The sequence below is a fragment of the Zootoca vivipara genome, chromosome 8, assembly GCF_965207765.1.
Source record: "Zootoca vivipara chromosome 8, rZooViv2.hap1.1, whole genome shotgun sequence".
In the NCBI taxonomy this organism is placed as follows: Eukaryota; Metazoa; Chordata; class Lepidosauria; order Squamata; family Lacertidae; genus Zootoca; species Zootoca vivipara.
In genome coordinates, this window is record NC_142591.1 from 33233566 (window position 1) to 33251161 (window position 17596).

The 17596-nt window shown below is 41.2% G+C and overlaps 1 protein-coding gene across 3 annotated transcripts in view; it reads left to right on the top strand.

The window, feature by feature from the left end:
• ZNF516 (zinc finger protein 516) overlaps positions 1-17596 on the top strand; it is a 118272-nt gene that overhangs the window by 45292 nt on the left and 55384 nt on the right. For all 3 annotated transcript variants that reach the window (XM_035126324.3, XM_035126325.3, XM_088676264.1), the window contains exon 2: positions 1627-3642. In XM_035126324.3, the coding sequence (XP_034982215.1) occupies positions 1749-3642 (1894 nt within the window). In that variant the 5' untranslated portion in view covers positions 1627-1748. The remainder of the gene's footprint in view (positions 1-1626; positions 3643-17596) is intronic.

A 17596-nucleotide genomic window follows, 5' to 3' on the forward strand; every position in this document is an offset into this window, starting at 1 on the left:
GTCAACTTTTTAAAGGCAAAGCTAAATTTATTCCATATTCTGAAGAAAAGGAGGTTGCCACCAATAAGATATGCCGTACATATAAACCAGAACAACCAAAACTCGATCTAGTTCAACAACTGGGGAAATATTCTGCTTTGGATAAACTGCTGCTGTAGATTAGTTATCGCTACTGAATGGAGCAGTAGTCTTTGTTCACTGCTGTTCAGCATTGCATAGTACTGGGCAATGTAGGAAGAGATACGGTATTCATGAGACCATCTTAATAATGGAGTCTTTACTAGCAGTGGAATATGGTCAAAATTTACAAGTGGTATTCTTTGTGTCTGATTCCAGAATTAGGTGCAGGTTTGAGGAAGCCCAAACACCATGCAGAAAACATTTATGGTATTTTTAAATGGGGTCCGGGATGGACATTAGCATTGGGTCCTGATTGGATTTGAAGCCTCTGTCACCTGTCGAAGGATGCAAGGTGCTGGTGCCAGCCCTGGCTGATCATAAATCTGCAACTCTCTCTTCCTGGATACTTGACCAAAGCTTGAAATCTTTTGGATGCATTGCACTGTTCACACATTCATGTTAGTAACTTGGTGACTGCAATATAATAGAACAGGGTGTCTCTTCACCAGCAAAGAGAAGGACTCATTTCTTCTTGAAAAGCACAACAGAATGTCAAGATATCCTTACAAAACTTTGGTTTACATGATTATACTTATGGTCAGAAAGTAGTACAAGTGTATCCTTGCCATCTCATGTAATAGGATTTAAGCAGCCGAAGTCCGTGCAGGCCTCCAGTCTGTATGAGCACTGCAGAAGTTAAGGCATCTCTACCCTTCACTAACTTCTACAGAAAATACAAAATTTCACTCCTGTTGAATTCAGTTTAAAATAACTATCTTTAATGTAGAAGGATTTCAGCCTAAAACAGTTTAACCCTGTTTCGTTGAATGCTCTATGGATCCTTCCTGGTATTAGTAAGGATTTCCAAGTCTACATTAACATTTGCCTAAATAAGGTATTACTGTTACTGTTAATTTGAATTGGCCTGTTTAAAAATCTTATTGAATTGCATTGTTGCTTTAACAAAAATTCGATGCACTCTTAGCTGTCTCCATTCAGCAGCTATGCTTAAGTTACCGTCAACAGGGATAGAGTGCTGCACTCTACAAAAACCCTTTATCTCTAGGCAAACAAACGTTTGGCTGTTTTTCATTAAATTATACATGTCTATAAAGCCACAGACTTAAAATATTACAGCTTCTTCAAGAAAGGGCTTATTCACTTGAAATTATGTATACACACACACACTTTTGTTTGGGCTAGAAAGAAAAAGTACGTGTTTTTTGATACTTAAATTCTTATTTTTAGTAAACATACAGACACATACTCTATTTGCCCGTGTCTGCAACTACTATGGAAGTATACTTGTGTAAATCCTCTACTAAACATTCAGTTTGTGAATGACAATATTCAATGCAAAGTCAGATTTTCTGCAGCCTGCTGAAAATGTAATGTTTTGGTGTAGATGGCAAGAAAATATTAACGGGGCTATTACAAAGGGAGCAAAAGGAAATGAAATGCTTTGCATTTAGTAATGCCGTGTCCTGTTTTCTGTTTTGGTTCCAGGTCCTGCTTGCTATCTGACTCAAGAAACGCCAATGAATGTTTGTATCCCAAATGCTTTTACACAGCTGGAAGGAAACCCAAATATGAGAATGGAGAGATAAAGGCTCCGTCATCAGGAATGCATGATTGAAAAAGCAACCCAGTTTCCCAGCCCGAAACAGGGTTCTGCCCTTTTGACTGATGCTTCTGTGGTGCAGATGGATTGTAGCGTAAGCACAAACATGGAATTACGAAGAGCCTCCAGTCCTCACAAGATGAACAAGAGTGATATGAATGCAAACAAGTCTGTGCTGCACAGCTGCTGCATCTGTGGCAAAAGTTTTCCTTTCCAGAGCTCACTCTCACAGCACATGAGGAAGCACACAGGGGAGAAGCCATACAAGTGCCCTTATTGTGACCACAGAGCTTCCCAAAAGGGCAACTTGAAGATTCACATCCGGAGTCACAGGACAGGCACTATTAGTCAGGGGAATGAAGTGGAGATGGGAGGAGAAGCACAGCTCAGTGAGATGAGAGTATCTGAAGGCCTTGACGGTTGCACTAGCCCTACCAAAAGCACCTCTGCCTGCAACAAGATATTGAACGGAGCAACTCCCAAAGAAGAAGGCAAGATCTTGCTCAGGAGCAGCAGGAAGGAGTCCTCTGAAGAAGCACCAGTTGGAGAAGATGTTAAGCTTTGTTCTTTTCCATGTACCTTCTGCAAAAACAAGTTTGAAGGTAAGAAAGAGTTGGAGCAGCACATCCATCAGGTCCACAAACCTTTCAAATGCAGACTGTGCAACTACATGACATTAAGGGAGGAGACTCTGCTAAACCACATAGAAAGGGACCACATCACCACTCAGATTCCAAACGGGGAAACGTACAATGCCGAGAACTGCAAGGCTGAGTCGAGTGCAGGAGAGTTTCCTTGCGAAGTCTGTGGGCAGGCTTTTAGTCAAACCTGGTTCCTCAAAGCTCACATGAAAAAGCATAGAGGGTCATTTGACCACGGATGCCACATCTGTGGCAGGAAATTTAAGGAGCCCTGGTTTCTCAAAAACCACATGAAATCCCATGGCCCAAAATCTGGGAGCAAAAACAAGCCAAAAAACGATTCGGAGCCTATAGCCACTATTAATGATGTCGTTCAAGAAGAGATGATTGTGACTGGTTTGTCCCTGTATGAAATTTGTACAAAGTGTGGAAACCTGTTTACAAATATGGAAAGCCTAAAAGCACACAATTCTGTACATTGCAAGTCTCAAGGAGCCCGCAGTGAACATAGAGTTGATAGGCTAGTTGACGGGGACCCCCCTGTTGCAAAGCAGTTTTTCTTCCAGTATCTGAAACTAAGGCCATCTGTAGGGATTGATGGCGCTCCAAGGGGCCATTCAGGAAAAAGAGTAGCTGAGCTGGATCCAGTCAACAGTTACCAGGCTTGGCATCTGGCTACCAAAGGAAAAGTTGCAGAACCTTCTGAGTACGTGAAGTATTTAGGATGGGACGAAGTCCTGGCGGATGCTGACGTCACTTACGACAGGGACAAAAGGGAATATATTCTCGTCAGCCAAGAGAAGCGCAAACAAGAGCAGGACTCCTCCAGCTCGTCCAGCAATCCAAAAAAGAAGAATTGTACTAGTGGGCGTTCGGAAAAAAGCAGCCATGTGCAGTCGGGAGACAGCTGCATGCTTAGCCAAGAAGACCTGGAGTATAGGCCGTCCTCGCGCCAGAGCAGAAGGGTGTCTCAGAACAAGTCCACAGAGTGCTTTGAATGTGGCAAGATCTTCCGCACCTATCACCAAATGGTACTTCATTCCCGTGTGCACAGGAAAGACCGCAGAAGCTGCAGTGAAGGGGTGGCAGCCGCTCAGCAAGATCGGTATAGATCAAATAGTGAGGATGGCGACTCTGGGTCTGCCAGTGGACCGAGCACACCAAGTTCTGCTTCTGGCCCAGAGGATTCAGTCACCTCTGGAGTGGGTGAGGAGGGGCCTGAGGATAGTTCAGAGGAAGGAACGCAAGAGCCACCCCCACGTAAGTGTCTGCAATTTTTTTTAACAACTTCCTTCCCCCATTTTTTTTGCTTCCTTTCTTGCAATGCTAGAAGATGCTGTTTCTTGAGCTTTTCAAGTAAAGTAGGAAACATTGAGTATCCCTCCGAGTTGTTGCTGGACCACAACTCATAGAAACATAGAATTGTGGAGTCAGAAGGTACACCAAGGGTCATTTAGTCTAACTAATCTCAAGAATCTCCGGTAAAGCATCCATGAAAGACAGCCACCCGATTCATATCACCCCTGCCCTTTGGCTATGCTGGCTGGGGCTGGTGGAAGTTGTATCCAGATTAAATTAGTTAAACCTAGGTCCTGTTGAAATGTGGAAACATTGTGGAATGTTAGTCATGATTAATGTAAGCTACACTTGATTTAGGTGTGCCTAACTTCATCTGAATCCAACCCCCGATGCCTTTAATGTCACTATAGGTTTTCCTTTAAATGGTTGCCTTCAAATTCAACAAACATACCCACAGAGAGCCGTGTGGGAACCACTTGCATTTGGTGTGATTCCAGGCTGTTGGGGAACATGCACAAGTCATTCATAAATTAAGAAACAGAGAAGGCCATTTAAGTAGATCTTTCCCACCAGATGAGCACAGTCCCTCTCGGTGAGATGTGAATTGGGTGAGAAAGACCTAACTGGCCCCACCCACACGGCTACTTATTCTACCTGGTGCATTGAACTGCACCAGCACTGCTGTGTGTGTCTCTGAAAAGGACCTTGTATATGATTAAACATACCAAGGTTCCTGATTTGGAATAATTATTATTCTTGAATCCTCAACTTAACATGGGATGGTTAGCTGGAATGGTGGCAAGCTGATCCTTCTCTCTTCTCATTTGCAGTTTGGCTTCTGCATCTTGCTTGCAAATCCAAGATTTGAAGCCACTATGTAGTAGCTACTTTGCTAAGAAACCATGGCATTAATTCTTGCCTGGAGAATCAGTCATATGTAAATCTTACTTATGAAATTGTAGCATGCCTTTGTTGAATTTGCCTGATTTCTATTCTTTTAATGGACTAAATGGATATGATGGAAGCAACCCTGAGTTGTTTCCTTTAAAAAAATAAATAAAGAGTAGTTAAAATATAGAAAAGGGAGGTGGGAATATGTGTTGAATTGTCCATGATTCCATTTTAGAGCACCCTTTTAATAGGCATTCAACACTGCTATCATTATACCAAATGTTGCAATGTATCATTAGCTTCTTAGAAGTGTTGGTTTGAATCCAGTTTCAATTATGTCAAAAGATTTAGGAAGCATATTTAGGATGCCAGTGCCTCTGAACGATATCATGGTCTTTGTTATCAGTTAATGTGCATCACCACATACAGGATATCTTGTTCCCATTTATGCAATACTCTCCTTGATTCAATAATTGGTGGCAGTCCTGTTTTGCTGATGTAACCTAAAGCACTCAGATTGCCTAACAATTATCAATGAGAGAAGTGTGCATTCTTCTCTCTCTCTCTCTCTTGGTACTGTGCCTTCAAAAGTTGTTCGAAAAACTTGAAAGGATGTAATTAATCTCTCTGGATTACTGCAGTCCTCAGAGTCTGATTCTGGTTAAATGGAACAAGTTATTCTCCAAATAGAAGCCATGTAAATATTTGAAGAATCACTACTGTGACTGCTTTTGTACAATGTTGTTTTATTATTTTGCATTTTTTATTTCTCTTTGTTTATAAGGCTCTCTTAGATTCTAAGAGAAGAAAATTTCTTTCCTACAAGTTGTTTATATTTTTGTTGTTGGTAAAACAGTGCTTTCCTACTGACATTTTGGTCCCCTGAGAGTTGGCGGATTAGAGTTTTGAGAGTTTTAGCCTGCCGTTAGGAGCTTCGTTGTAGTAGTAATCAGCACAGTTCAGAACGAAATTTATATAACACTGACTGTCGCTATATTGAGGAGCAATTCACACATTGGCCTGGTTCACATGCCAAATTAAACCTTAATTATAAATGAACTGTGCTTTAATGTGAATGAACAGCATGCTGGTGCATGCTGCCAAAAAGTTCTACTGCTCGCCAGAGTCTGGCTTGTCACGGTGTTCAAAAACTTGTCCTACTGTTTTGTTTCTCTCCAAAGCGAGTCCCACAAGTGATAACCAAGGTTTGTGCTTGTGGTTTGTTGGAGAAAGCAAACCACGAACTGTATTCCATGTGCCGCAACAAGCCAGACCCTGGTTTGTCATCCAGCAGGGTGGCGGTCGCAGGAAAAAGAGAGCAGCAGAGTAAGAATTTTTCAATGGTACGCACCAGCATGCCGCTCGTGTACAGTAAACCATGGTTTGCTTTTAAAACTAAGGTTAATAAAGAACAGAATTCAATCAGAACCCTTGAGGAGTGCACATGTATCATGCACCATTCACAGACATGTTAAATTGTATCTGTGAAATCTTATACAGTCATAGCTTGGTTTAAGTACGCTTCGGTTTAAGTACTTTCAGTTTAAGTACTCCGCGGACCCGTCTGGAACAGATTAATCCACTTTCCATTACTTTCAATGGGAAAGTTCACTTCAGGTTAAGTATGCTTCAGGTTAAGTACGGACTTCCAGAACCAATTGTGTACTTAAACGGAGGTACCACTGTATTCCTTTAAATTAATTGAAGTAGGTCTGCTCTTCCATGTTGCCTGGTGTTGGATAGAATCCACAGGTTATAGAATGATTAAAACACTAAAAACAGCAGTAGAAGGTTTCTGAACTATAGTGACATTATTCCATAAGCTCATATTTACTAGCATCAGCAATTAAGGGTATGATGTATTTATGCTAAAATTAGTCGTTAAACTAACCTGTTCTACCAAACTAAATGAATGTAACTACCAAAGGCATTACCTTATATAAGCCTTTCTGTCACAATCATAGATCATTTTAAGAACCGGTTCTTATGAAAAAGCCATCACCAATGAGCAGAATAGATTCTCCCCCTTCCCCCTTTCTTTTAAATGTAGGGCTCCACTTCACAAATGAATTAGCTGGAATTCAGTGAGATATAGTGGGTTCATTGGTTTGTCAGCCAGACTGTGTGTTGCCAAAGTGTTTTAAGCGAAAAACAGATGATAAAATGCTGCAGTTATAGAGTGGAGAGAACCTCTGAGGCACATGGATTGATAATTTATTCAGTTTAGCCCAAAGCTTTTTGATTATAGTCTTTGTTAGGGGCACACTCGTGTTTTGCATGTTGCCAGGTGATAGAGAAATCACTCCGCAGCATGCAGTAAACTCAGAAGCCCTATGCCCATATGACTTGTGTGCAGACAAGTGGCCTTTTAAGTAAGGACTCAGCTATACAGCTGCAAATAAAACATTTTAAGTGTGCTTTAAGTGCAGTGTACAATGTGACACTAGATGACGATGGTGAGCCTTATGGAAAATTCAATGTAATTTTAAAAACGCTTTTAAAAAAGCATTTTCAGAATGTTTTTTATATGTGTGTAGATTCCACCTAAGTTGTGAGCTGAGGCACATTTTGACCCCTCACCTGCAGCATAGCACCTGCTTCTTGTAGTCACCGCATGCTGCACACAGTTGTGTGTAAAGAGAATCGGCAAGCGAGCTCCTGCAAGAGTTTTTGCAAGATTGGGACACCTGTATTACCACGTGTCTCTTTATTTGAGCAGGAACTTACATGCTGAAGTTCCTACACAGAATTGCAAACAGTATCTGGGTTTTATAAGAAGCAAAACAATGTCAGGGGCAGGGCTAAAAGTACAACCCCATTCCCTACTCATTGCATTGTTTCCTTACATGTGAGCTACATGTGCCACAGGCTAGTGTGGTGTTTTATTTTACAGTACCCCCAATTAAGATTGTAATTAAATGCATTTGTCTGAATCTCCTATATATTTTGGAAAGCTGTTTGTCCGTTCCCTTAAGATATCTTGATGAAATTTTGCATGATGGTTCCTGAGATCAGCAAGCCCATCTTATTCTAAATTTGGATACAGTTGGATGTCTTTTTGAATGGAGATGGTGTGCTGTACTTTTCAAAACTGCATTGATTTTTTTGGTTTCTCAGAATTCCTGAGCAACTCTGAGTATGAGGCTGCTAGTAAACTCTTAATTTCATGCACCTCAAACTCTCTCTTGCTCCTTCATTGCCTTTGCCATTTCTGTTTCATCTTAACCAAACAGTTCCACCAAAGTCTCCCCCCTTTTTTTGCTCATATTTAATTTTATCATAAGGCTTTGTGGTGTGAAACCTGCTGTTGAGGTTTCCTCGTTAACGAACAAGCAAGTGTTTCTAGCTGTTGACCTTTTTACAGCGAAAGGAAAACTCATTTTGAAATTAGAGATGCAATAAGTTGAATCGGTACACCTGACATTTCTAGAAAAATATAGTTTGGAACAATCCTTAGTGGTCATAAAGTGGTCTTTAAGTGTTGTTTTAGTCAGAATTGTTGAATTTTGCGTGCCCTCCTCTCCAACCTGAGCTGTAGTTCACTGTGAGTTCATTGACTCCTTCTGTGTACAGGTAACACTTGGGTATATTGTGCTAAGGATATTTCCCCCCCTTATGCTCTTAAGGTTTTGCTGAGCTTCCACTTGCGGGTTTCCCATATGTCTCTGGGTGGCCACTGTGAGAACATTAGCTTGTCCCAACAGGCTCTTCTTTATTGTATGGATGATGGGTGCATGTATGCCATTTTGCCAACATTTTTTTAAAAAACCAACTTTTTACTAGTAATTTTAATAAACACAATACAAACAATTCAATACATTTAAATGAGTCCCAGAGAGAAAGAAAGAAAGAAAGTGGAAGGAAAGAGAGGCAAAAACTATATACTGCATCACAGTCAATTTTGGTTTTATGAAACGATCATGACATCTTCTATATTAACTTTAGTATACTTTAATACAGGGGTCTCCAAACTTACCTGCCCCTCGGCTGGTGCCTCCAGCGCCGATCGTGTGGCAGGCCAGAGCGGGCGGGAGTGCGCACCCCTACACGTGCACACACACGATTTCCGGCACACTTCCGGGTCGCCGGAACACCAGAAATAGCTTGTGCGCATGCGCATGGGTCTCCTCCGACCTGGAAGTGCGCAGGAAATGGCGCTTGTGCATGTGCATAAGCTATTTCCAACCCGGAAGTGGGCAGCCACGCCGCGCTGCACTGGTAAGAGCAGGCGGCAGCCGCGGGCGGCGGGGGTCACCAGGGGCCAGATAAATGAGCCTCACGGGCCGTATCCGGCCCCACACCATAGTTTGGTGACCCCTATACTTCAAAGTTATAACAACCAAATATTAAAACAGAAATGCTGGGGAATGGAAAAAGTTATTCCTGCATAAGCTGATGGCTGAGACCTTTCATGCTCTTTCTTGTTTGTTGTTGTTGTTGTTGTTTAGTCGTTTAGTCGTGTCCGACTCTTCGTGACCCCATGGACCATAGCACGCCAGGCACTCCTGTCTTGCACTGCCTCCCGCAGTTTGGTCAAACTCATGTTCGTAGCTTCGAGAACACTGTCCAACCATCTTGTCCTCTGACGTCCCCTTCTCCTAGTGCCCTCAATCTTTCCCAACATCAGGGTCTTTTCCAATGATTCTTCTCTTCTCATGAGGTGGCCAAAGTATTGGAGCCTCAGCTTCACGATCTGTCCTTCCAGGGAGCACTCAGGGCTGATTTCCTTAAGAATGGATAGGTTTGATCTTCTTGCAGTCCATGGGACTCTCAACAGTCTCCTCCAGCACCATAATTCAAAAGCATCAATTCTTCGGCGATCAGCCTTCTTTATGGTCCAGCTCTCACTTCCATACATCACTACTGGGAAAACCATAGCTTTAACTATACGGACCTTTGTCGGCAAGGTGATGTCTCTGCTTTTTAAGATGCTGTCTAGGTTTGTCATTGCTTTCCTCCCAAGAAGCAGGCGTCTTTTAATTTCGTGACTGCTGTCACCATCTGCAGTGATCAAGGAGCCCAAGAAGGTAAAATCTCTCACTGCCTCCATTTCTTCCCCTTCTATTTGCCAGGAGGTGATGGGACCAGTGGCCATGATCTTGGTTTTTTTGATGTTGAGCTTCAGACCATATTTTGCGCTCTCCTCTTTCACCCTCATTAAAAGGTTCTTTAATTCCTCCTCGCTTTCTGCCATCAAGGTTGTGTCATCTGCATATCTGAGGTTGTTGATATTTCTTCCGGCAATCTTAATTCCGGCTTGGGATTCATCTAGTCCAGCCTTGTTTGTATAAGAAGTAAAAACAGACCATATACTGAAGAAGGTGTCCTTTTTTACCTTGTCAATGCTCAACTCCAAGCCTTTGTAGTAACTTTCCCTCACCATTTTTGTACTCTTTTGTTGTATGTGTCTTCCCTCCTGGGCTTCAAAATACATCCATTATTCTGCCCATGTAGCTTTGGTCCATGTCTCCTTGAGTCTCTGGCATAATGTGAATATAGGATTGATCTGCCTACCTCATGAGATTTAACACGACTTGACTGCATTTTAGGGACCTGTTTGCTTTTTTAATAGTTGGGTTGGGATTGGGTCCAGGACAAAGCCAGAGAAGTAAAACTTGAGTTACTGGTAACGCAATGTGTTTAAAACGACTACCAGCACAAGTAGTTAAATTCAGAGTCACTGGGAGATGTGCCTAGGTTTCAATTCAGCTTGTATTTCCCTCAGGTTGGCATTTGCCTTCAGGGCTTAATTATGTAGGTAGCACATGATTACTCAAGTTGGTCAAAATGTGCTAACTCAGGTGTGTTAACATGTTGAAGTAGATATGCTGACTCTAATCCAAAGCTTCATGTCAGTGCCAGATCAGTGCAAGCTAATGGAACTGTATGAGTAGAGTTGTCTTGCATGTTGAAATCAATGGAAAAATCATTACTTAAGATGGGACTTGCAGGTTTGCATCTGAGCTCCTTCATCTGAATGGGGCTCTTTACTTGACACCATAGAAGTGTCTTATTCTCTTGAGTCCTATTGCAACTCTGGACTCATCTGGAAGCAGCCTTTTGCTGCTGTTATTCATAGATCATGTATAATTAAGAAGGGGAGTCTCTCTCTCTCTCTCTCACACACACACACACACACACACACCTTCCATTCATTTGTGGTTGTCTACTATATCATTTTTGGAGGTGATGGGAAACGCTTTATTTGGTGGCTGCTATAAATAATGGACATTTAGGAATTACATACCGTTACATATTATTTATATCTTCTATAAATCCATAATTTTAGTTTTTAGAATGTTGCTGGCCAAGGCACAACTCATAATTCTTATTTCACAGATTTGTAGGTTTGTTTGAAAATACAGTTGAGTTTTCTGTCCAGGACTGGAATACGTCTCCCAACCACGTATTTGTGGGCATACAAGTCTGGAATAAATATTCAAAATATTTAGGAACTGACGTATCCAGCTGCCTGCAATTTTTCTATATAAAAGCACACACACACTCTTCAACGAGCGTAACATATATATCATGAGTTTTCTTCTGACTATCTGCACTCTCGTTCATTCACCCCTAACTATGGTTTGCCTTTGTTTTAGTATGTGCACTGGGTCATCTTGTGCTTTTTCACTTCATTTCTCAGTAGATTATCTAAAACGACAAAATGAAATATAGGTTGCTATACAGTATACCGAATTCTGAACATTTTGGTGTTAGGGGGCTGTGTAAGATGCTCTGAAGATTGTGCAGATTTGTGGCATCTAATTAAACACATGCAATTTCCCCCTGTACCATTTGAAGTATTCCCAGGTACTATAATTGTAATATGTTGATTTTGATGGAGTACATTTATTGTGTACTGTATTGTTTTCTATTGAATTGACTTATTGTACACTGCCTTGGCGTTATTTTAATGCTAGGTGATAAATACATATTTTAAATAAACAAATTTAGATATGCATTTTCAGGTAGACAGAGATATGCTTTGTCTATTGTTAGGGTTTGAAAAGTTCCATTTCTAATGCAGCCCCGCATTACTGCTATTTTGAATGATGCTAAGACTCAGGGATCCCTGACACACATAGACAGAGCATGCAAGCAATAAAAATCTTATGATTCTCCCATGAAAATGTATAGAATTTAAGCACTCCTAATATTCTGTGGATTATGCTTAGGGTTTTAGTTAATTCAGAAGGGTACAGGATTCACCGCATAACACGACTACTCTTTGTAGCCATGCTGATCCCCCTCCCAGCCCCCAAGAAGTCTGTCTTGTTAAAGAAACAAATAATAAGACTATATTGGGTTTTTCATTACAGCTACAGTGGGGCTACCTCAGCAGATGCTAACAGCTGTTGCTCTGTTTTGTTTTTTACTGACCTTGGTTGTCTTTTTCTCTCCCCCTCTTACTGCATTCAGTCTCAACTAAAAATGCCTTATAGGAGCCCTTAATCACTTGAATCGCAAAAAATATTCAGCAAGAAAGAGTTCATTTTTATCTTATCCTTACCAAAGCATTTTTAGTGGGAAGAACTAAAAGGACCTTGAAAATATATGCATGTATTTTATGTTTCTTTGGATTTCCTGTATTGGTAGTGTAGGAAACCACACAGAAATATCAGCAAGACTGATACAGAAGTAGACTGAATTGTGGGACGGCACCAATCTTTTGTTCTCTTTAATATAAACCTCATCCAGGTGGGCCCACCCACTGCCATAAACCACCGTTGCTGCTTCTGCATCCCTCCCCACGTTGGTTGAACTTTGGCAACCTGTGGGCTCTTGCATGTAGGTTCTTTGTGTGATTTTAACCCAGGCATCCCCAAACTTTGGCCCTCCAGATGTTTTGGACTACAATTCCCATCATCCCTGACCACTGGTCCTGTTAGCTAGGGATCATGGGAGTTGTAGGCCAAAACATCTGGAGGGTCGCAGTTTGGTAATGCCTGTTTTAACCCCTGGAACATCAGGGTTCTAAATTGTGTAAGGAACATACACAAGTAGGAATGTTTCTCCTTGATGCAGATGTTCAGTTGCCAACTAGATATGGGAAGAGCCATAGCTCAGTTGCTCCAAAAGTCCCTTAAAAAGGAGAGGTTCAGGGAAACACAATATAGGTGTGCTAAAAGAACAATGGCCACATTCTGATCAAAATGTTGAAAATGCAGAGTCTCAGATTGTGGACGATATTTAAAGTCAAATGTCTAAAATTCAGGATCAGATTTTAACAGCTGATTCGCAGTTTCTGACAGAGCCACAAGTAATGAATTTGCCTGTGCAAGCATTTCTGTTGTGATTGACAGCTGGCTGCCAAACAGCTGTGAGGCAGAAGAAAATACCTACAACAGTTGTGATTTTCCTTTTATCCTTTTCCCTTTGTCTCTCTCCCCACTCGTACATCACAATTTGGGATTATCTTTTTGGTTGCATCTTTGATACAATTTTCATTTTTGCATGCCTCCTCACTCAGTTGGTGGATGTGGGTTTCTGGTTTGGGGGGGGGTGGATTGCCAGAGGGGGGAAAAGATGAATGGTTTTGCTCTTGCACAGCAATGGAGTATTGTATTGTGAGAGAGAGGATTTGGTGTCAAAATCTTGCAAGATTTCAGACAAAGTAGAAAAGAGAGATCTGGTTTCTGGCCGAAGAATGGTTAGCTGGGGGCAGGCAGGCAGTTCAACACACTTGGGCCTACTGGTCTTTGATTGGTCACTTTTCCAGAGGGCTGTAAGGGATTTTCTTTCTTTTTTTTTAAAAAAAAGTTTTGCCCTGATTGGCAAGTGGACAGGTATGTTTGGTTTACATGCTTTGTTGCTGTTGTTTCACATTCCCTGGGGTACCCTTTTTAATTAGAAAACTCGCCGAGTGTTGGTTGTTTTTGTAATAGCTGCGTACGGTTTGGTTTCCTCAAAGTCAACGGCAGCCTTACAGTGTCTGAAAACACAGCACATGTTAATTGAATAATGGATTTAATGTCAAATTTGAAATACCAGTCCTGAAACTCAGTTTTTAGCATTTGAATTTCAATTCCAGCCATTCTAATCTATCTGAGCCATGAAAATGCCTTGGCTGATTCAAAGTAGATTTTAAATGATCCTTACATTTCTCTCCTTTGGATACATAGGAATAATATGCATGTGATCCTTGCCATGCAATGCATGAGGAAAAGATCCTAAGGCTTTTGAGTGACTACCACAGTAGGGAGCAAAGATGCCCTCTCTTAATTACCCAAATTAACTCTGAACACATTAGCAGGACTAGTCTTCAAGGACTCTCACATTGTACAAAGGCCAAATGACTCAATGAATGAGGTAAGGCAGAGGTGTGGGCCTAATGCTTAGCATTCAGACATCAAAATAATTACTCCTCATTTAGCATCTCGCAGAGCATGATCTGGAACCAAGGGTACTGCAACTTGAACAGTATTTTCCCTACTTAAACCACTGAAAGCTCACTTTACATTTCGGTTTAATTTTAATTCTTCAAATACTGTTTGAATAGATGTGCTGGAAGCACATGGCGATGCATGGGATTTGACCATTTCCTCTGATTGTAGCTGAAAAGCTCTTACTGTGCTTCCATTTATTCACACTCCCGTTACGTCAGCCCATTAGGATATTGATGCATTATTTATCATTGTAATCATGGTTAGGGCAGGACAATCATGTTGAAGGTCTGAGTAAAAATGGGTCAGGCCCACACCGTTGCCAAGGATGGGGAAAGGTGTAGGTAACTACAGCAGAATATGTTACACAGCAGAGAAACTTGACTCTCGCCGCTCTGTCTTTCAGGGCTGATATACACAAAATCCTTTCCAGCCCCTGCCATCCTTTCCCACCACGACCACGCATACACCCCGCCACACACACTATAAAGGTAAAAGACATCTGCAAAGGTGCATTAGCTCATACAGTCGTACCTCGGCTCCCGAATGCCTTGGGAGTCGAACGTTCTGGCTCCCAACGATCGAAAACCGGAAGAGAGTGTTCCGGTTTTTGAACGTTCTTTCGGAAGCCGAAAGTCCAGCGGGACTTCCACGGCTTCTGATTGGCTGCAGGAGCTTCCTGCAGCCAATCAGAAGCTGTGCTTTGGTTCCCGAACATTTCAGAAGTCGAACGGACTTCTGGAACGGATTCAGCTCAACTTCCAAGGTACGACTGTATAGAAAAAGCCCTACTCAGTTTTTGCATCTCTTTTTCATAAGCTAGTCAGTTTGAGAAAAATCTCTTTAACTCTGGATGGGTTTTATTTTATTTTAAGCTTTTGTGATTTTTTGGCTAAAATTTAAAGAGCATAGTAGAAAAAAAATTATGGATACACTGTTCAAAATTAATATTTCTTCTAGTAATTTTGTGCACAGCGAGGAAACAAGGGTGCCATTGATTACAAGTGTTTTGGAATATTTGTGGACCATCGCAGGTGCATGATCTAGCAGTGGTCTGTGAATGATTGACAAGGTATTTGTATGGAACATAATCTATGATAGCTGTGCAGCTGTAGTTTTACAAATACCTAAAAAAACACCAAATGATAAAAATATTATTCTAATTTTTTTCTTGCTGGATTTCATTTTTGCCTCCCTTTACTTAACGATTCCTCTTCTGATGCCGATCCACATTTTTAGAACTTTTCCTTGTCTGTTAAGTTTTGAGCTTGGCCACAACATAGAAGCCACTTCCAGAACTACAGAGCAATGTAGTGCCAGTTTAGTGCTCATTACTGGGTTATTTGCTCCCCCCCCAAAAAAAACAACAACTAAATTTGTGCTGTGTGCCACAATATCTTTTACATTGTGAAAAAACTGAATTATAATGTGGTATTAACAGGGGAACTTTGTGAAAATAGAATAAGCTGCCATGTGAATGCAGCCAAAGTTGCATCTCAACTCATGTTTAAAACGAATCAGGACCACACTTTGGCTTGATATTCTGGTTTGTTAAGTAACCCTAAGCGTCACAGGCCTATGTAAATTATACCTACTCAGTTCCACTCCACTGTCTTAGAATACCTGCTGGGAATGGCCAGCAAATAAAGGCTTCCCCCTGTCATTGGCTGAACAAGCTCCAGCTGTCTCAAAGGACCTAGAGGAACCTGGAACTCTGGTAGGCAATGGCCATTAGCCAACACAAGGTGAGGCCACAGAAGATGGCAGGAAATGGCAGTGAGTAATCTTGGCACCATGTGGACACAATGTTATTTCTTTTCCTGATTCTACACTGAAATATGAATATGATTTTATCATCCAACTCTTTTGTGAACTACTTTGACAGCCTTTTGGAGCTACGAAGGAGGATATCAGTTTTCTAAATATGTATGTAATGGTAACTGTGGTTAGTTCTTGTCATGTGGGAAGGAGAAGGAGCGGTGTGCAAGCCCAAGGCTCGCCATGCAAGTTCATTTTTGCAAACACAAAGCTTGCTTTGACATTACTTCTGAACCTGGCCAAAAATGCTTGGCTGCCAGAAATTGAAAATTGGCATTACTTTATGGGAAGCCATGATTTTCTTATCACATTAGTGTTGGGCTCTGAAATGAAAGGTTTGGGAGGTAAGTTTTTTTTAATGTTCAACGGATGTTTAATTTGTCATTAAAGAATATTGCAGTTTAGTTGGCTTTCTTGGGTCCACTCAGTTATAAAATGTACCTTTCGAAAATCCCACTGAAGATGCTCAGACTGCCAAATTCATTCTAGAGTGTAATGTCCTTTGGGATTAATTCCATACACAAAATATGTTTGCTAAGTATTTATCTGGTCACAGTCCAGCTTTTAGTGCTTGTTTCTGAGACTTCCAAAAGTGGAAGAGGAAATGGAATGGTATTGTAGATATATGTGCTTTTGGTACATTTAATGAAAGATGTGTTTTACCTATAAATAAGCAAGTGTTTTTATTCTTAAATATAATAAAATTTGGTCATTACTAACCCTGTATGGACTTCACGGGATCAGGAGACCTCTCAAGTTATCTATTCTGGCCTCAATGATAAAATATTGGGAGAAGCAACACTGAAAAATTCCTCTGTAACAAGTAAATGTATTCATTTAACATTGGAAATATAATTTCTATAACCGTTAATAATGACATACCTAATAACAGTTTAATAATGTGGATATAGCCAAAAAGCTGGCATTTGTTGCAAACAGTGTCAGGGAAGATAACTACTCCTAGAAATCATACATATGGACAAATTAGATTTATGATTATGGTTGAAGTCACAGGGTAGGGTTGCAAAATCAAACTGAGCATCTGCCAGTATGAATACTATGAAAAACCTGACCTATAACCTCAGCAGACCAAAGTTTTTGAATTCAAACTGGAACACAGCCAGATATGCACCTTTGCCTTAAAAATGACACGTGGGAAGAATTACTCAACGGTTGCATGAGATTATTCTAGTATTAAATTGATATTTACATATCAGTGGAGGGAATGCATGATAGCCAACATGCAGATCTGTTTGTCTTCCTGCTGATACAAGCACAGAACATTTAGGAACTGTGTGGGTAGGGGAGTAGGGTGAAATGGCAGGCCATTTTCCTGGCACCATGGCAGCTAGGGTGCAGAGCTTTCGATGTCTGCCTGTGACCAGTTGGTAGGCTTTTAAGCAGGGCAATTCGCATTGACTGGGTAAATTTCACACTGCGGCATGAGAATAACTGTAGCTACTAGCAGAAAAATCTTATGGAGAGGGAAGGCTCATATATTAACAGTAGGCTGAATATACATTCTAAGCATGGTGGATATAATTGAATGAACACACAGACACACACACTTTTCTCATGAAATGCCGCACAACAAATGTGTTCAAGCTACCTTCACCGGCAGTAAACGGTTTTATCTGTCTTCGCTCAGAGAGCACATGCTTTGAGTGCAGAAGGTCTCAATAGGTCTGCAAGTGGATGGGAACCGTGCATGACAATTTGCAGAGCTGCTAGTCACTGTTGAGGTAGATGGACGATGTATAATTGGGCAGCTTGTTCTTTTCCCAGCCTTTCCTTCAATGGAAAGCATGGGAGAATTTTCTCAT